Raw genomic sequence first — 21,618 nt, 5'->3', positions numbered from 1 at the left:
GTGGACCTCACTAGCGACAATGTGGCATCTTACAAATTAATATTTTAGCAGCCGTGTTTGTTTGTTCTCTAGTAAAAAACGCACACAGATTTTTTCTTAGAGAAACATTTATACAAACATATAATTACAATGTTGCCGGAGAGTTTTCCTCTTAGTGAACCTGCAGGATTCCCGAATCACAAGCGGCAGGGTGTCATTAAGCGAGGAAACAGCTCAATCTGATGATCTGGTAATGACTGTAATTTAAAGGAAATGTACTAATGCTGACAGCACTACAACGCTCCATTATTATTTTTTTCCCTTCACTTGCAGTGGTTGGAGGCAAAGTGATATAGTGACAAATGAATTTGTTTCCAACAAACACAGGGTTTACAATAAAAATCCCACAAGTAGAGTTCAGCTACAAATTGCTTAACCATGCAGATTTAAGGGTTTGTCTTTTCAAGCGATTCCTGTCCCTATTAATATTACATGAGTTGTCAGGCTTAGAATAAAACATAAGGGCATCATGAGTTAATAGATGAGCAGTCCTAATTCAGGACCCTCATTAATTATCTATAAAGAGCTACTCTTGCTCTGGAGGACTCAACATTCACACGTATTCCATGGACAGCCCATTGATTTGAATGTGCACCATGTAATGCTTAGGCTGGGTTCACACGCCCCATTTACGGACGTAATTCAGGCGTTTTAGCCTCGAATTACGTCCGAAAATGTGGCTCAAAACCGTCTGCAAACATCTGCCCATTCATTTGAATGGTTCTTACGATGTTCTGTGCCGACGGTCATTATTTTTACGCGCCGCTGTCAAAAGGCGGCGCGTAAAAAAGACGCCCACGTCAAAGAAGTGCCTGTCACTTCTTGAGACATAAATGGAGCCGTTTCCCATGGACTCCATGGAAAAACAGCTCCAATTACGTCCGTAATGGACGCAGCGAAAGACGCCTGCACTTGCCATTACGGCTGAAATTATGGTGCTGTTTTCTCCTGAAAACAGCACCGTAATTTTAGCCGTAACAGACGCTGCCGTGTGAACATACCCTTTATTTCCTCTGTAGTAGCGCTGCAGTGAAATTAAACACTTGCTGCAGGGTTCTCCTGCGGATTACAGCTGATCACTGGAGGTCCTAGCAGCAGGACACCCTGTGATCAGTGATTTTGAGGGACCTTTCTAACATAAAGGACTTGTAAGAAGTAGGTAACCGTTTTAACATTAATTGAATAACAGGTTTTACTAAATATATATTTATCATTAATTTAACTACTATAATACTCCCCCTATGTACAATAATATAACTACTATAATACTGCCCCCTATGTACAATAATATAAATACTATAATACTGCCCCCTATGTACAATAATGTAACTACTATAATACTGCCCCCTATATACAAGAATATAACTATTATAACACTGCCCCCTATATACAGAAATAAAACTAGTATAATACTGCCCCCTATGTACAAGAATATAACTAGTATAATACTGCTCCTATATACAAGAATATAACTACTATGATACTGCGCCTATATACAAGAATATAACTATTATAATACGGCTCCAATATACAAGTATATAACTACTATAATACTACCCCCTATATACAAGAATATGACTACTAGAATACTGCCCCCTATATAAAAGAACATAACTACTATAATACTGCCCCCTATATACAAGAATATAACTACTATAATACTGCCTCCTATATACAAGAATATAACTACTATAATACTGCCCCCTATATACAAGAATATAAGTACTATAATACTGCCTCCTATATACAAGAATATAACTACTATAATGCTGCTCCTATATACAAGAATATAAGTACTATAATACTGCCTCCTATATACAAGAATATAACTACTATAATACTGCCCCCTATATACAAGAATATAAGTACTATAATACTGCCTCCTATATACAAGAATATAACTACTATAATACTGCTCCTATATACAAGAATATAAGTACTATAATACTGCCTCCTATATACAAGAATATAACTACTATAATGCTGCCCCCTATATACAAGAATATAACTGCATTAATACTGCTCCTATATACAAGAATATAACTACTATAATACTGCTCCAATATACAAGAATATAACTACTATAATACTGCTCCTATATACAAGAATATAACTACTATAATACTGCTCCTATATACAAGAATATAACGACTATAATACTGCTCCTATATACAAGAATATAACTACTATAATGCTGCTCCTATACACAAGAATATAACTACTATAATACTGCTCCTATATACAAGAATATAACTACTATAATACTGCCCCTATATACAAGAATATAACTACTATATTACTGCCCCTATATACAAGACTATAACTACTATAATACTGCTCCTATATACAAGACTATTACTACTATAATACTGCCTCCTATATACAAGAATGTAACTACTATAATACTGCCTCCTATGTACAAGAATATAACTACTATAATACTGCTCCTATATACAAGAATATAACTACTATAATACTGCCCCCTATATACAAGAATGTAACTACTATAATACTGCTACTATATACAAGAATATAACTACTATAATACTGCCCCCTATGTACAATATAACTACTATAATACTGCCCCTATATACAAGAATATAACTACTATAATACTGCCCCCTATGTACAATATAACTACTATAACACTGCCCCCTATATACAAGAATATAACTACTATAATACTGCCTCCTATGTAAAGAATATAACTAATATTCTAATACTGTCAACTATTGATTAGAATATGGACCCAGGCCAGTATTATATGTGACTGGAGTTATTTTTTTATCTACGTAATTTATGACAGAATCATTTATAATCATTTATTATTATTTTACCTATATGTTGTCTAGTTCTGCTCAGAGAAGGTGAAAACGCCCATTAGATCCAACTCCAAAGGAAATTATAATTAAACTGCTGTTAAACTCCCTGACCTGTCAATAAACTATGAGTGGAGTCAACCAAGTATATTAACAAGATACAGAATGACTGATGGGGACTTGAATGGGATTAGGTCAAATTTGAACCTGTTTCTAACAGGAAAGCAATGACAGGTATTTGAAGTTATCATCACTGCTGTAGATATATAATACTGACACATAATGCCCGTTCTGGGCCTAAACCGTAAGACGTCTAAATCTTGTTGTTCCACAATCTGTACTATAACCTTGAGGCTGTGCAGGGGAACCTGACTTTTAAAAAATAGTCACTGGGAGCAGCCTGTCATTTATACCACACGTTACAGATATATAATAATCACAAAATAATGAATATGATTGGCTGTGATGGGATACATAATGACCTCCCAACCGTCCCGGATTCAGCGGGACAGTCCCGGGCGGCCGAGGGTATGTCCCGCTGTCAAACTAATTCTGAAGCAGGGAACCATCAGCAGAGGGAGCTCCTCTGCTCACCGAGGACTCCCCGGGCACAGCACTACTTTAAGCGCTGTGCTCGGGGAAGCCCTGACGTTACTGTCCATGTATGGATAGTGACTTCAGTGGCTACTCCTGGAGCGGAATCCCCGGCCAGATCATTGGCAACGGGGATTCCGCTCAAGGAGTAACCACTGACGTCACTGTTCATATATGGGCAGTACCGCCAAGGGCTTCCCCGAGCACAGCGCTTAAAGTAGCGCTGTGCCGGGGGAGTCCTCAATGAGCGGAGGCGCTCCCTCTGCTCTGAACGAATTCTGAAGCAGGGAGCTGATGGTTCCCTGCTTCAGAATTAGTGGCTACTCCTTGAGCGGAATCCACATTGCTGCTGATCTGGCCGGGGATTCCGCTCCTAGAGGAAATCCCTGAGGTCACTGTCCATATATGGACATTGACGTCAGTGGCTCCTCTTGGTGCGGAATCCCCAGACAGAGTCGGCAACGGGGATTCAGCTCATGGAGTAGCTACTGACATCACTGTCCATATATGGGCAGTGACATCAGGGCTTCCCTCTAGGAGCAGAATCTCCGGCATATGCTCTGGCTGGGGATTCCGCTCATAGAGGGAGTCCCAATGACGCTATCTACATGGACACTATCTACATGGACACTGTGGCACTATATAGGGGCACTATCTACAGGGGACAGTGTGGCGCTATGTACATGGGCACTATCTACATGGGCACTGTGTCACTATCTACATGGGCACTGGCACAAGGGGCAGCTAAGGGGGCATTATACTGAGTGTGGGCATTATGCTGTAAGGGGGAATTTGGGCATTATACTGCATTGGGGCATCTGTATGGGCATTATACTGCACGGGAGAATCTGTGTGGGCATTATACTGTATGGGGGCATCTGTGTTGGCTTTATACTGTATGGGTGCATCTATGGGGCAGTAAACTGTATGGTGGCATCTATGGGGGCATTATACTGTATGGTGGCAGCTAGAGGGAATTATACTGTGTGGGGGAAGCTATTTGGTATTATACTGTGTGGGAGGCACTATGGGAGTATGATACTGTGTGGGCTGAATCAGGTGTGTATGGGCGGGGATTGGGTGGGATTAGAGGCGTGGCTTAAAATGGAAAAAAAAATGTTGCGCTGCGCGCATCGCTTTGATTGTCCCTTTTTGTGTTACTTGACAGTTGGGAGTTATGCATAATATGTAAATCCAACCAATCAGCTATTTAAAGACACAGAGCTGAATAGCTGACAAACTTCCCCAAAAATATATGTTCCTTATTTCCTGTGTCATAACTTGGGTTTGTGTTGGTGTGCATTTTATTGCCTGAAAAATACAATATATGCCATTCTACAATGTCTATGTCTGTGTTTCCTCACTCTGTGGCTCTTGATGTTTCTTTGGGGTGCCTGACATGCACTATTATCCGCCCCCCTCCAATAGACATTATTATACATCATCTCCACTAGAAAATGCAAAAGTGAAAATCAAAAACATTCTTGCAGCCCCTCTCAGCATAGATATGGTTTCTCCCACATCATTAATATTTAAACACAGGGAACGCTGACAACTTTTTTAAATTACAACTTTTCATTTATAATCAATAAGCGCAATAACTTGTTATCTCTTTTAACTTCTCAATAAATTCATCCTCCAGGAAGAGAAGTAATGTTTACCATGTTTAATAGAGCGGATAAAACGCATTATTAGGCACTTACAGTACATTATCTGCCGAGCAGGAAAGCCATCATATTACTATCTTAGCCAAGGGAAGAATGGAGATTGCGGAAATTAAAATTGTGTTTGCAGACTGCGAAAAAATGCCTGACAGCCGAATCCTATTTTATTTTGTTTAATGTCGTACGGAAAATTTGATGTAAAAAAAACCAAAACAGAATCTGATTAAATTCAAACTGATGCGGCATCCGGACAAAAAGGGCCAGTTGCCGATTAGCAGGAGACAAGCTACTTTAGGCTCTGGAGACAAGTGTTCCCTTCTTATATTTCTCAATTGATGAATAAAAAAGTGGTGGCTCAATTAAAAATTGTGAATATTTTTAAAAAATATAATTCTTGTCCTCTGAAATCAATGGAAGACAACTAGACCTCTGATATTCCAGCTGTATTAAAGGGACTGTCCAATAATATACTTAAAAATATGTGTCAATTGGAAAATAGTTCATAGGGTCACACCATTGGTCTATTAACTGGGACCAGCGCTGCTATCCCGCTAACACCCCGGGAATCGGCGTGCTCTGATAGTGCCACACATGACAGCGGATTAACCTGTTAGTGACCGCCCGTAGGTGTTTTTACGGCGGCCACTAACGGGCTTTAGTCTGATACAGGAGCCTTTTTATGGCGCTGCATCAAAATAAATAAATGCCTCCGGGTACAGTAAATACGGAGGTAGCTGAGGGCTGGAAGCAGACCTACTCGAACGGGCGGGATCGAAATCAGTATCAATCTCGCCCGTTTAGCCCCTCAGATCAATAGCGAGTGACGCATCTGAGTGGTTTTAGAGTGAGGGGACTCCCTCTCTCACTGCACCGGAACACCCACGATGCGATCGCAGGGTGCCGGTGGTTTCTCTGGCAGCCGTGGGACCTTAGGTCTGCCGCTAGTCAATGCCTAACAGATGTCTCTCAGTTTTACACTGAGGGTATGTTCACACGGCCTATTTTTGGCCGTTTTTCGGGCTGTAAACACCCGAAAAGCGGCCGAAAAATAGGAGGGAGAACGCCTCCAAACATCTGCCCATTGATTTCAATGGGAAAAACGGCGTTCTGTTTCTACGGGCCGTTTTTTTTACGCGGCCGTTTTGAAAAACGGCCGCGTAGAAAAATGGCCGCGAAAAAGAAGTGCAGGTCACTTCTTGGGATGTTTTTGGAGCCGTTTTTCATTGACTCTATGGAAAACAGCTCCAAAAATGTCCATAAAAAACGCTGCGAAAAACGCAGCGAAAATTGCGAGTGGCTTAAAAAGCGTCTGAAAATCAGGAGCTGTTTTCCCTTGAAAACCGCTCTGTATTTTCAGATGTTTTTGACTCAGCGTGTGAACATACCCTAACAGGCAGTAATACACTGCAATACAGAAATATTGCAGTGTATTATAAAAGCGATCAAATAATCGCATAGTGGGACTAATAAAAATAAAATAAAACGTTTGATAAAGTTTATAATAAATAAATAAAAATCCAGAGTAAAAAAAATAAAAAAAACACTTTGACCTTTTACAAAATGCTTTATTATAAAAAAAAAGTTGCAAAAAGTCACACATATTTGGTATCACCACGTCTGTAACGACCCCACCTATAAAGCTATTACATTATTTAACCCGGACGGTGAACGCTGTAAAAAATAAAAAAGCAATGTCAGAATTGCTGTTTTCTGTTCATCCTGCCTTCAAACAATTTTGATAAAAAGTGATCAAAAAGTCGCATTTACTCCAAAATGGTACCAATAAAAACTACGAGTCGTCCCGCAAAAAAAAAAAGCCCTCATACAGCTGCATCGGCGGAAAAATAAAAAAGTTATGGCTCCTAAAATATGGCAACACAAAAATAAATAACTGTAAAAAGTTTTTTTTACTGTGTAAAAGTAGTAAAACATTAGAAAATATTACATTTCGTAATGTCCCGCTGAATACAGTTATGTTATTTATACAACATTTGAAACAGCGTCAATTTAGGACGCAAAAAAAATTTGGCGAAATTGCTGGTTCTTTTTCTACCCCCCCCCCCCAAAAGAGTTAAGAAAAGTTAATCAATAAATGATATGTTCCCCAAAATGGTGCTATTAAAAAATACAACTTGTCCCGCAAAAAACAAGTCCTTATACAGCTATGTTGATGCAAATATAAAAAAAGTTATAGGTCTTTGAATGACACGATGGAAAAACGTAAAACATAGCTTGGTTATTAAGGCCTAAAATAGGCTGGTCCCTAAGGGGTTAAAGGAGAGTTTCTTCTATAGATCACTGCCTGTGGATATAGGTACATTTACATTGCTACTAGTCGTTGTCTGTTTTGCATTTTGACCCTGATATTGACCTTCGCTTCGCCCCTGGATTTTTGCTATCGTCTTGGTTCCATCATCTGGTACTTGATCGCGCCCCGCGTTACTGAACCCCCGGCTTAATCCCAGGTCACCTCTCTGTCTACTCTTTTGGCTTTGTCAGAACATTGTCCGCTCTCTCGGTATTGACCTCTGACTTCGTATCTGCATCTGCTCCTGATGTTCCTAACCGCTCACCTGCCGCCAATCGGTGACTACTATATGAGATGCAACCGGGAAAGACCATACCCTCTTATGGGAGAGTCGTAACAGGATCCATATTATTGTTAGAAGAAAATTGGCCCCTGTGCTAATTTTAAAGTTATATAAAAAGGCAAATACAGTCACTTCTCAAATTAAATCAATGGGAGTTATGTGAGTGATGTGCCTGATGACGTGTCATATAAATCTATTATGGGATTAAATGAAAAGTGTTTTCAACATTACAGATGAACCATCTGACTGATTTGACATTTCTTTACATGATAGGGAAGAGTTTAATTGGAAGTCTTTGACTATCCTATTGCAAATCTGTTCTCGATGTTAGATTATACAATAAGAAGGTCTAAGAAATGAAGGAGCACGAAAAAAAAACTCCATCAAAAAGGAGCATCTATATCAAGAAGGAAAACGGACGACATTGGGGCTCCATGCGAGTCAAGTCAAACACAACTAGTGTAAAACGTAAAGGAACACTCCTAAAATGGCAGTCTTAAACGTATTTATGCCGGCGGTAAATGAACCAAAGGTAATAAGAGAATTATACCTCTTAATATATTTAGCATATTTTTGGCTGTCCGTGGGATATGATAAATGTGTCGTTCCAGGGAGGACCCTCCTCTTCAGCTGAACCATGTCACCCATTTCTCTACACTTTTTGAGTGGCAAGGAAAGTAAAAAGACGCAAATTTTTGCACAACTATGGCGTGTGCCTCTTGATACATTCCCCTCTCCTTATGCTTAGGGCAGGGCCGAGAGTGCGGTGAATGACTCAGAGGCTTAGAAAATATATATAAGTCATGCACCGCCTCTTCACTCCATGCACTAGGCATATCACAGCTTATCAAGTCTTCTTGGAGTGTCCCTTTAAAAAATGGAGTATAACTGTAGCATCACACTTAGGAAATTTTCATTGTATTCACTACACAATATCTGAAACTGCTGTTTTATTGGCTGCGAGTAAACAATTTAATTGATGCTCAATATAAATAATATATATGAGACATAGGGACATGTAGTCAATATTTAATCTGCCGGCAACTTTCACATGAAATTATAAAGCTATAGGTCTATAATAAGCTGTAAGCAGTAGTCAGTGGTGTACATAGAAGAGCTGAGAACAAATGGTGCCCCCCATTATAGCACTGGGTTTTTCCACTACGGACAGAAGTGCTTGACGTTGTTTCCCCTCTATACCCTACAGTTTCTCTGTATAGGGGAGACTTTCAGGGATTATCATCATCCAGTAGCAAAGAAGATGGGACTAAATAGGGCTGAGGACTCACTCTACAAGGGCCTCATAGAAGCCACATGGGACGAAGTTAAAACAGGAGGTAGCATGGGACCTAGATAAAAAGCGACGTACCCAAGACATGGAGGCTGACGTCCTCCTGTTTCACATGCCCCCGCTTCTTCCAGTGCCGGACAGGGTTTCCCCCCTCCAATGGCCATGTGCTTGACGTTCCTCCTCCTGCTCCGCAGTCCAAGAATGGTCCCTTCCGACTGACAGGACTTAGAACAGACACTCCATTCAGACCACCCTGATACTTCACAGTCTTTTGTCATCATACACGACTGGTAATGTAGAGGCATGTTGTCCTGAGTGCAGATGCTAGGACGACAAATTATAGCAATTACTTTATGTATTGTCCTTTAGTACTTACGTATTATGTCACATTGTATTATTTAATCATTACAATAATAATTCAAGGGACAACAGGGAATGATTTAAATAACTCCAACTACTATTCTTAAATGAAGAATAAACACCTTATTTGGGATTTCTGACGGAAGTGATGACATCATAAATATATTCTGTTCTAATAAAGTAATTCTGCACTTCAATGATTTCCATGAAACCATTTCATTTTAACTGCAATACCATACTTGACCACATGGTGCGCTGTTAAGAGAAAGCATGCCATGAGGAATGGAGAGCACAAAGGGACAGATTTACTACTGTGTCTGCATCCATAATGTGTCTTAAAATGCGCCAAATTCTGGCGCAATTAGGTGTAGTTTGGCGCATTTCAGTTTAGACTAATTTGAGAACAGATTTTTGCACCTCACTGGACACTTTAAAAAATGGTCTAGAAATTGGTGTGGCTCTGCGGGAATGGGCGCGGCTTAAACTCACCAAAGTGCCCAAACGAAAACTAATACAACCAAGAGATGGTGTAAGGAAGAGAAAATTGTCTAGCGTGTATAGCAAGATGCGTGCGTCAAATTGGTAATCTGGCATGCACCTCTGTGATAAATTTGGCCCAATTTTAGACTGCCTGGTCTAAGTTGATGCTTTCTAAATCTTAGTAAAACTGCCCCAAAGTGCTTTCTTTCAGGCACATGTAACGCAAAACTCTAAAGCGCCCCCTAGTGGCAAAAATATTGAAGTGCTTTAAATGCTATGCACACTTTTGAATACTTTTTTTTTTATTAAAACAATAAATTACAGTGTTTAGTGCAACTTTAATTTGTTTTTATTAAACATTTTTTTTTCCTACTTTTTGAGAGGTAGCTTCTGTGTATCCTGGATACATAGAAGCTGTATCTTGCGCTAAGGGCCGAATCCGTCAGGTCAGCAGGACTGACGGCTTCAGTGACAGCGGGTCCTGCGTGTCTCTGATCCACAGGAACCACCTGTTATCTATCACATCTAAGATCCTAACCGAAGCCGTCAGTCCCGCTGAAATGACGGATTTGGGCTTCAGTGCAAGATACAGCTTCTAGGTAACCAGGATACATAGAAGCTGCATCTCAAAAAGTAAAAAAAATTTTTTAACGAGAGCCAATCACAAAGTTGCATAAACACTATAATAAATTATTTTAGTAAAAAAGAAATCTTCAAAGGTGTTCATAGCCGTTAAGTTCTCCAAAAATGACACGTCATGATGTTTTTCCTTTAGGGTATGTTCACACGGCCAAATTTCAGACGTAAACGAGGCGTATTATGCCTCGTTTTACGTCTGAAAATAGGGCTACAATACGTCGGCAAACATCTGCCCATTCATTTGAATGGGTTTGCCGACGTACTGTGCAGACGACCTGTTATTTACGCATCGTCGTTTGACAGCTGTCAAACGACGACGCGTAAAAATACAGCCTCGTCAAAAGAAGTGCAGGACACTTCTTTGGACGTTTTTGGAGCTGTTTTCTCATAGACTCCAATGAAAACAGCTCCAAAAACGGACGTAAAAAACGCCGCGAAAACGGCGCGAAAAACACCGCGAAAAATGCGAGTTGGTAAAAAACCGTCTGAAAAGCAGGGTCTGTTTTCCCTTGAAAACAGCTCTGGATTTTCAGACGTTTTTGTTGACTACGTGTGAACATACCCTTACATGTCTCTAATAAAAAAAAGATATCGATAATAATTTTACAAAGTTACATATTATTAGCATTCAAGTTGTTTTGGGGAGATACATTTCATGAGTGCCTCTTTTGTTTATTAAATTCATATATGTATGTAGTTAAAGCGTACAAATTTGCATAAAGTGTACGTATCCCAATACTGCAGCTGCGATCACGTGTTGGGGAGACACCCAGTACGGAAGGCAGAAACTTTTATCTTTTTTATTCAAGGAAAAATTAAACGGCAAAAAAAACAAGTGTCATCAAAATTACTCATAGATTTGCATTTTGATCTGCACACTCTTCTGGAAATGGCGCCACTCTTGTTCATGGGTTGTGTCTGGTATTGCGGTGTATTTAACTTGAATGGATCTGAGCTACAATGTGGCCCATGGATAAGAGTGGCACAGTTTCTGGAAAGAAAGCACTTTTTTTCTAAACTCATACATCTTTAAAGGGAATGTGTCATCAGAAGTTTAACGTAAACATATTTTGAAACATTTTTGTTGGTGTTTTATTTTTTTGTGACTATATATAAAAATCTTCTGAAATATTCTCTTTTTGAACCAGTGGAACACAGACAATAGGCTGATATTTCCGTTTTTCTGCAGCTCACTTTCAGCTTTGTTGTATAGACTGGGAGAGCCTCAGCAGAGTCATCTCATTATTAGAAGGTGGGGAATTTAATGAAAGATGACAGCTCTATTGTACTGCTGGAAAGTAACACTATATACACAGTTAAGGCTCTGTATGCAGCTTCCCTGCCACTCCCTGGTCTCATGGGGAGGGGCTCTATTCCATCTTGAGAATGTATTAGTCTATAGATACATTTCTGACCATTCATTGCAGCTGCCATAAAGCACACACACCCTGCTGCACTGTCAATACAGACTATACAAGAAGGAAGTATGTGTCTCCAATATTGTTGCCACCAGGGATATTTTTAAAAATAAAAAAACGACAACAATTGATTACTATTCTTACATTCAAGTAATAAGAAATAAAATATAATTTATGACGCATTCCCTTTATTCACACGTCGTTGCCATCCATCAGTGGAAAGCAGCTGTGCATTCCCTATTAAACTGAAGGGGAGTTATGGAAACCTACAAGTGCTCTCACGGCACCATTGATGAGTACCACGAACACCAGCACCAGCCTGTTAATGAGATTACTCCTACTCATCAGACTTTAATGACTGATGTCTAATTGATAGGTTTTGGCACAACGTCCTCAATTGGACATTACATTTATAGAGGCAGAAGGTAAGAAAAACTGTAGTGTTGCCTGGGAAAAGGACACTACATTTAAAGGGTTTTCCCATTTTAGACATTAATTGGCATATGCACAGGATATAATACAGAAATATCTGATAAGTCGGGTTCCACCTCTAGGCCTCGACTTATTGGAAATGTGGGGTACCCTGCTGCTATAAGCAAAAGTGGCCAGTGGTGGCCTCATCCAGAATGAGACTAAAGGATAAGTTGGCCGTGCTCTCTCGTGGGAATTACAGACACTTATCGTACATATCTCCAGTTCTGGGAAGTTCCACACATATCTGTGTCAACGATATTAACAGCTTGTCTTATGCGCTCTATGTTCTTAGTTACTACTCCTCATGACTGCCAAATGCCCTGTCATGGGCTGTCGTTTTTGCCCTCCTTTTGCCTCTGGGTGGAGGATAGACCCAGTTTTTCGGTAGCCGGTCAATCACTTGGCTCTGGCTCAACAAAATGCAGCTTAGGTGCCATAAACCTTTTCCCACTCCTGGTTCACCAATTTTTAGCATTTACCTATCAAAGTCAGACACAATTGGGATGAGGGCATAAGGGCATTCTTGCCTTTTTAGGCTTCGTTCACATCTGCATCAGGGCTCCGTTCATGGGTTCCGTCGGATCTTTCCATCAGGGGAACCCATGAACGATCCAAACTAAAGTAGACGGAAACCATAGGTTTCCGTTTGCATCACCATTGATTTCAATGATGACGAATCCGGTGCAAAAGGTTTCCGTTTGTCACCGTTGTGTAAGGGTTCTGTTGTTTTGACTGAATGAAGAGCGCAGTCGACTACGGTATTGATTCCATCAAAACAACAGAACCCTTACACAATGTTGATAAACGGAAACCATTTGTACCGCATCCGTCACCATTGGAATCAATGGTGGTGCAAACGGAAACCTATGGCTTCAGTTTTTTTCAGTTTGGATTCCGTTCATGGGTTCCCCTGACGGAAAGGTCCAATTGAACCCATGAACAGAGTCCCGACGCAGATGTGAACGAAGCCTAAGTTAGACATGTGTTATAAAGGTTTTTTACTAATAGTCGTTCCTACCTTAGTAAAGCATTCTTTCCATCGCTCCGTGTGCATTGCACTTGTCTTGTCTGATAACCAATCACCAAATCCAAGGTATCTGAACGCTCATAAGACCTGGAACCGTCTTGTCTGAATGTACTTCTTTCCCCAGAATCCGACCCAAAATCCAACATGGTCCTTCCACTCAGGTTTAGTTCTTTTAAATGTGGCAGTCTGCACTCACTCCATGGTCCAACCTTAAGACTGTATGTATGTTCCTCTTCTCCGAAAGAGCAGAAGCTGCGAAATGGACATGACCTCCATTCTGTGAGGTTTGGACAATCTGCTCCACCATATGAAGGTGGAGAGATGACGGATCGAGTTCTGTGCTGGAGATGGGTTCCACAGTTTGTACTGCATGTAGACCATGGTAAGAATTCGGAAACTATACAATTCTGGGGGCAAGGTACCAGACAAGCTTGTTCAATTGGTGGCCGTGGTGAAAAATGTTCACAGATTTCAGAATGAACAATGGATCTGTTGATGTTGTGGATACAGGTGATTTCTCTCTGCTGTAAGCCTCGTTGAGCAGTGACACACTCCAAGGATCCGGTTTTAACCTCACTGTGGGCAGAGGGCACAAGAACACAAGTGGCCCATTCTGTAGGCTCCCAATGATAGAGGTCAATGTGCCAGTCACAGATTTTAAAACAGTTCCTTTGGCTTGCAGGCTCATCCTGTGGATCACAGTTTTTGATATGAGCCACCCAACCTTCTCCATGCTCACACCAAACTGAGCGGCTTTGTAGTCCACCAGGTCCACATTCACCTATGCATTGACCCCATGTACCTGGAAAACCATTAAGTATTTATTAGCTGGGAAAGATACAAAATATACACATGTGTTATCTATCATTTTAATAGCCTCTAAGAATAAATGTAATAATAATATTAATAATAATCTTTATTTTTGTACAATGATTCAGTGACCTTTTTAAATTGTAATTGTCAATATATACTGAAGTTTACTCTACCAGTTCTACTGTGTATTATGATTTATATGAAAACGGAATAGGAACACATTTTGGTGGCATGCCGTTCTACATTAGCTCTTTTTCTGTTCTGGTATTATAGTAGTTATATTCTTGTATATAGGAGCAGTATTATAGTAGTTATAGTCTTGTATATAGGGGCAGTATTATAGTAGTTATATTCTTGTATATAGGGGCAGTATTATAGTAGTTATATTCTTGTATATAGGGGCAGTATTATAGTAGTTATATTCTTGTATATAGGGGGCAGTATTATAGTAGTTATATTCTTGTATATAGAGGGCAGTATTATAGTAGTTATATTCTTGTATATAGGGGCAGTATTATAGTAGTTATATTCTTGTATATAGGGGCAGTATTATAGTAGTTATATTCTTGTATATAGGGGCAGTATTATAGTAGTTATATTCTTGTATATAGAGGGCAGTATTATAGTAGTTATATTCTTGAATATATGGGCAGTATTATAGTAGTTATATTCTTGTATATAGGGGCAGTATTATAGTAGTTATATTCTTGTATATAGGGGGCAGTATTATAGTAGTTATATTCTTGTATATAGAGGGCAGTATTATAGTAGTTATATTCTTGTATATAGGGGCAGTATTATAGTAGTTATATTCTTGTATATAGGGGCAGTATTATAGTAGTTATATTCTTGTATATAGGGGGCAGTATTATAGTAGTTATATTCTTGTATATAGAGGGCAGTATTATAGTAGTTATATTCTTGAATATATGGGCAGTATTATAGTAGTTATATTCTTGTATATAGGGGCAGTATTATAGTAGTTATATTCTTGTATATAGGGGGCAGTATTATAGTAGTTATATTCTTGTATATAGAGGGCAGTATTATAGTAGTTATATTCTTGTATATAGGGGCAGTATTATAGTAGTTATATTCTTGTATATAGGGGCAGTATTATAGTAGTTATATTCTTGTATATAGGGGGCAGTATTATAGTAGTTATATTCTTGTATATAGAGGGCAGTATTATAGTAGTTATATTCTTGAATATATGGGCAGTATTATAGTAGTTATATTCTTGTATATAGGGGGCAGTATTATAGTAGTTATATTCTTGTATATAGGGGCAGTATTATAGTAGTTAGATTCTTGTATATAGAGGCAGTATTATAGTAGTTATATTCTTGTATATAGGGGCAGTATTCTAGTAGTTATATTCTTGTATATAGGGGGCAGTATTATAGTAGTTATATTCTTGTATATAGGGGGCAGTATTATAGTAGTTATATTCTTGTATATAGGAGCAGTATTATAGTAGTTATATTCTTGTATATAGGAGCAGTATTATAGTAGTTATATTCTTGTACATAGGGGGCAGTATTATAGTAGTTATATTCGTGTGTATATAGGAGGCAGTATTATAGTAGTTATATTCTTGTATATAGGGGGCAGTATTATAGTAGTTATATTCTTGTATACCGAGGGCAGTATTATAGTAGTTATATTCTTGTATATAGGAGGCAGTATTATAGTAGTTATATTCTTGTATATAGGGGCAGTATTATAGTAGTTATATTCTTGTATATAGGAGCAGTATTATAGTACTTATATTCTTGTATATAGGAGCAGTATTATAGTAGTTATATTCTTGTATATAGGGGGCAGTATTATAATAGTTATATTCTTGTACATAGGGGGCAGTATTATAGTAGTTATATTCTTGTATATAGGAGCAGTATTATAGTAGTTATATTCTTGTATATAGGGGGCAGTATTATAGTAGTTATAGTCTTGTATATAGGGGCAGTATTATAGTAGTTATATTCTTGTATATAGAGGGCAGTATTATAGTAGTTATATTCTTGAATATATGGGCAGTATTAGGGCATGACCACACATGGCGGAATTCCTCCGCAACTGTCCGCATCAATACCGCACAGAATCTGCGTTGCAGATTCTGCAGCGGATCTGCACAAAATGTGCAGAAAATTGATGCGGACTGGCCGCTGCGGACTGCAGGAAAAGTGCTTCTCTTCTCCCTATTCAGTGCAGGATAGAGAGAAGGGACAGCACTTTCCCTAGTGAAAGTCAAAGAAATTCATACTTACCGCCCGTTGTCTTGGTGACGCGTCCCTCTTTCGGCATCCGGCCCGACCTCCCTGGATGACGCTCCAGTCCATGTGACCGCTGCAGCCTGTGCTTGGCCTGTGATTGGCTGCAGCCGTCACTTACACTGAAACGTCATCCTGGGAGGCCGGACTGGAGACAGACGCAGGGAGTTCTCGGTAAGTATGAACTTATATGTTTTTTTACAGATACATGTATATTGTGATCGGTAGTCACTGTCCCGGGTGCAGAAACAGTTACTGCCGATCGCGTAACTCTTTCAGCACCCTGGACAGTGACTATTTACAGACGTCTCCTAGCAACGCTCCCGTCATTACGGGAGCCCCATTGACTTCCTCAGTCTGGCTGTAGACCTAGAAATACATAGGTCCAGCCAGAATGAAGAAATGTCATGGTAGTAAAAACAATACGCTCCGCAGCACACATAAGATCTGCGGACTTCATTGCGGAATTTTGACTCTCCATTGAAGTCAATGGAGAAATTCCGCCATGAGTCCGCAACCAGTCCGCCACTGCTCCGCAACAGACAGAGCATGCTGCGGACACCAAATTCCGCTCCGCAGCCTATGCTCCGCAGCGGAATTGTACGCATCGTGTAAACGAACACTGCTAAATTAAAGTGAAAGTCAATGGAGAAACGGCTCCGCTGCGGATTAACGCTGCGGAGTGTCCGCAGCGGAATTTAAGTGAAATTCCGCTATGTGTGAACCCGCCCTTATAGTAGTTATATTCTTGTATATAGGGGGCAGTATTATAGTAGTTATATTCTTGTATATAGGGGCAGTATTATAGTAGTTATATTCTTGTATATAGAGGCAGTATTATAGTAGTTATATTCTTGTATATAGGGGCAGTATTCTAGTAGTTATATTCTTGTATATAGGGGGCAGTATTATAGTAGTTATATTCTTGTATATAGGGGGCAGTATTATAGTAGTTATATTCTTGTATATAGGAGCAGTATTATAGTAGTTATATTCTTGTATATAGGAGCAGTATTATAGTAGTTATATTCTTGTACATAGGGGGCAGTATTATAGTAGTTATATTCGTGTGTATATAGGAGGCAGTATTATAGTAGTTATATTCTTGTATATAGGGGGCAGTATTATAGTAGTTATATTCTTGTATACCGAGGGCAGTATTATAGTAGTTATATTCTTGTATATAGGAGGCAGTATTATAGTAGTTATATTCTTGTATATAGGGGCAGTATTATAGTAGTTATATTCTTGTATATAGGAGCAGTATTATAGTACTTATATTCTTGTATATAGGAGCAGTATTATAGTAGTTATATTCTTGTATATAGGGGGCAGTATTATAATAGTTATATTCTTGTACATAGGGGGCAGTATTATAGTAGTTATATTCTTGTATATAGGAGGCAGTATTATAGTAGTTATATTCTTGTATATAGGGGGCAGTATTATAGTAGTTATATTCTTGTATACCGAGGGCAGTATTATAGTAGTTATATTCTTGTATATAGGAGGCAGTATTATAGTACTTATATTCTTGTATACAGGGGCAGTATTATAGTAGTTATATTCTTGTATATAGGGGGCAGTATTATAGTAGTTATATTCTTGTATACCGAGGGCAGTATTATAGTAGTTATATTCTTGTATATAGGAGGCAGTATTATAGTAGTTATATTCTTGTATATACGGGGCAGTATTATAGTAGTTATATTCTTGTATACCGAGGGCAGTATTATAGTAGTTATATTCTTGTATATAGCAGCAGTATTATAGTAGTTATATTCTTGTATATAGGAGCAGTATTATAGTAGTTATATTTTTGTATATAGGGGGCAGTATTATAGTAGTTATATTCTTGTACATAGGGGGCAGTATTATAGTAGTTATATTCTTGTATATAGGAGGCAGTATTATAGTAGTTATATTCTTGTATATAGGGGGCAGTATTATAGTAGTTATATTCTTGTATACCGAGGGCAGTATTATAGTAGTTATATTCTTGTATATAGGAGCAGTATTATAGTAGTTATATTCTTGTACATAGGAGCAGAATTATAGTAGTTATATTCTTGTATATAGGAGCAGTATTATAGTAGTTATATTCTTGTACATAGGAGCAGTATTATAGTAGTTATATTCTTGTATATAGGGGGCAGTATTATAGTAGTTATATTCTTGTATATAGGGGCAGTATTATAGTAGTTATATTCTTGTATACCGAGGGCAGTATTATAGTAGTTATATTCTTGTATATAGGAGCAGTATTATAGTAGTTATATTCTTGTACATAGGGGCAGAATTATAGTAGTTATATTCTTGTATACAGGGGGCAGTATTATAGTAGTTATATTCTTGTATATAGGGGACAGTATTATAGTAGTTATATTCTTGTATATAGGGGCAGTATTATTGTAGTTATATTCTTGTACATAGGGGGCAGTATTATAGTAGTTAAAGTCTTGTACATAGGGGGCAGTATCATAGTAGTTATATTCTTGTACATAGGGGGCAGTATTATAGTAGTTAGATTCTCTCATGGCCTTTATCACTGCAGAAGGATGCTCTTTAAGCCATTATTAATTAATTTGCCCCAATGTGTTTTATTTTCTTTCCGTTGATTGTAAAAGTTTCCTTGATGTAAATATCTTTTGGAGTTTGAGCTGCGCTTTAAGTTATCTGGGGTCATTACTTGGGCTTTAGTAACAAAGGAAACAATTATATGTAGACACATTTATACAGAGTACAGAGAAGGAGAACTATAACCTCATTATGGAATACAACATTCTCAATGCATGCAATTGTTAATTTTAAGAGACTTGTCATTATTTGCTGCTGGAAGTGTTATCTTCTGCCGTCTACGTGGGTTTCTTCATACAGCTTAGTCGTTTTCCATATTTCTGTATTTCAGCCCTTTTCAAGGTTATACTTTGTGAAAAGATAAAAATGCGGCTAAAACCAGTGAAACTGCATAAATACTGCACTAACCGATAAGACAATATTTTGCCTAAGTATATCTATGTCTGGGAAATCTGTCTGACATCCATGTCACTATATAACTTGATTTTCCATGATGGAGTCTGGAAAAGCTGGGTGACAATTCCAGAACCAGGACCAGCAAAGTAGGGTCCCCACACAACATTTTTTAGATGTTTTTTTCTTGCAAGTTGAAAAGCTGCAAAAGATGCCCAAATAATAGTGCCACTCAGTGTCCAAATAATGCCACTATACAGTTTGTAGATAATACTCTCTTAAAATGACCGGATAATACTTCATATGCAGCCCACAAAATACCACCTCATAGTGCCCAAATAATATGCATTATCCAAATAATACTTCCTTAGAGGCTATGTAAACCTTTGAATGTAATTTTTCTTTTAAATAAAAATGTCAGTCAGTGGGATTAGTGCAACTTTATAAATAGTTTTTATTAAAAATGATTTTTACTTTTTGAGATACAGCTGCGTCAGGTCTGGAGCACTGACGGGTTCAGTGTCATCGGGTCCTATGTGTCTCTCACACACAGGATTGAGCTGTTATCGATCACATCTAAGTTCATAACTTAGATGTGATCAGTAACAGATGGATCCTACGTCTCAGAGACACACAGGACGCACTGTCACTGGACTACTACGAATTTTTACGAATTTTAAGGTGTACATAGCCTTTAAGAAAAACGATTTCACCAACAATTGTAACAAAAGCACATATATTATTGTGTCTTTATGCCATGGTGTTTAGATGCGGTGCAGCAATGAAAAGTGAACCTTGCCTTACGCATATGTTGCAAAATGAACAAGACGTCTTAAAAAGATTTTGTAAGTAAAAAAAAGTTTCACACTGCTCCTCTTTGAACACTTTATAAAGACTACATTACGGCATCTCCCCCATTACTTATACATGAGCACCAATCACTACAACACAAAGAACAAGGAACAGATTTTTGCACCACTTCTATAATGCACAAGCAAGTTGTATTTATCCAGCAGGACTCATTATGCTCGGCTCCTGCTCAATGATTACTATTTTTTTTTTTTGTCTGGAAACGAAAACCGCTCCTCGCACATTTCTTCTCTCGAACTTTTTGTATTAAAACCTAATAAGCCCATCTGCTCCTGGCTGTTATAGCAGCGTATCCATCTGTTTAAGAGCACTGTTTTCCTAACACCAAGTGCTGCGTGTAATAAATGTTAGTTTCAAATACTGTCTGGATACATAGTACACAAGGTAAAGTTCACGACCGCGGTGCGGCAGAGCGATTCGTCAATGTATGACATTGGAATAAAGAGTCGGAGGGGTGATTCGCTATCAGATTGTAAGTTTGCCCATTGTAGCTAGTCAGAGAGTCACTGGGGGAGATGTATTAATACTAATGTAGAGCGGTTGTCCATATCAACCAATCAGGTGGCGGACGTGTCGGAAATGAGACCTGCAAGACAACTGCTCCACTTTTCTCTTCCACCAGTTTTGATAAATCTTCTCCATTGTGTGTAAGAAAGTGCAGAAAGAGGTTGTCCCCCTTCATCTGCTACTGCCCCAACATAGTCAATAACCTTATATTCCATACGTACGTACTTAATACGATGGCTACATCGTCAAGATAGTGATGTAAAAGTAAACACCCACAATTGGTAGACTACGAGTGGTCATTGGCCCCTTACCACCCACCAAAGTGAGCTACCTTCCAATGCATCAGGAGTCCTCCATTCCCGTGATTGTTCTTCTGGGATATTTCATGAATTGTTCCTGCCAGGGGCAAGGACAGTGGGGAGCTGGCAGGGCATGTGCCCGGGTGATGAGTGCCAGAGGGCACCAAGAAGCAATTCTGCCTTGGCAAGGGTATTTAGATATAGGACTAGCAAAGCTAAATTTAAGGGGTTATGTGGGGACCAAAAATTATTAGCATTGTAGTCCCTGCAGGATGTGAATAAAATCGCTAATATATATTCCGGTCCCCCGTCGCACTGATTCTGAGATTTAAATCTTTAATAGCGCTTCCGAGGGACCGTAAGTCTGGTTGCACAGCCTTCTTTGATGACGATATGACTCTTCGTCATGTGGCCGATCCCGCTGTACTCTATGTAATCGCTGTACTACTGCTACTGCTTGTACATAGCTTACAGCAACACTGCTAATATT

The 21,618-nt window shown here is 38.8% G+C and overlaps 1 protein-coding gene across 1 annotated transcript in view; it reads right to left on the bottom strand.

Moving 5' to 3' along the window:
- The window catches only part of THSD7B (thrombospondin type 1 domain containing 7B), a 406,197-nt gene that overhangs the window by 276,209 nt on the left and 108,370 nt on the right, over positions 1-21,618 (bottom strand). The window contains exons 3-4 of the mRNA XM_075829232.1: positions 13,388-14,198; positions 9,077-9,322 (exon numbers count right to left, since the gene is read on the bottom strand). Of these exons, the coding sequence (XP_075685347.1) occupies positions 9,077-9,322; positions 13,388-14,198 (1,057 nt within the window). The remainder of the gene's footprint in view (positions 1-9,076; positions 9,323-13,387; positions 14,199-21,618) is intronic.

The sequence above is a fragment of the Rhinoderma darwinii genome, chromosome 6 (genome assembly GCF_050947455.1).
Source record: "Rhinoderma darwinii isolate aRhiDar2 chromosome 6, aRhiDar2.hap1, whole genome shotgun sequence".
In the NCBI taxonomy this organism is placed as follows: domain Eukaryota; kingdom Metazoa; phylum Chordata; class Amphibia; order Anura; family Rhinodermatidae; genus Rhinoderma; species Rhinoderma darwinii.
The sequence above is the reverse complement of the archived record's forward strand: the minus strand, read 5'-3'. Positions and strand labels throughout refer to the sequence as shown.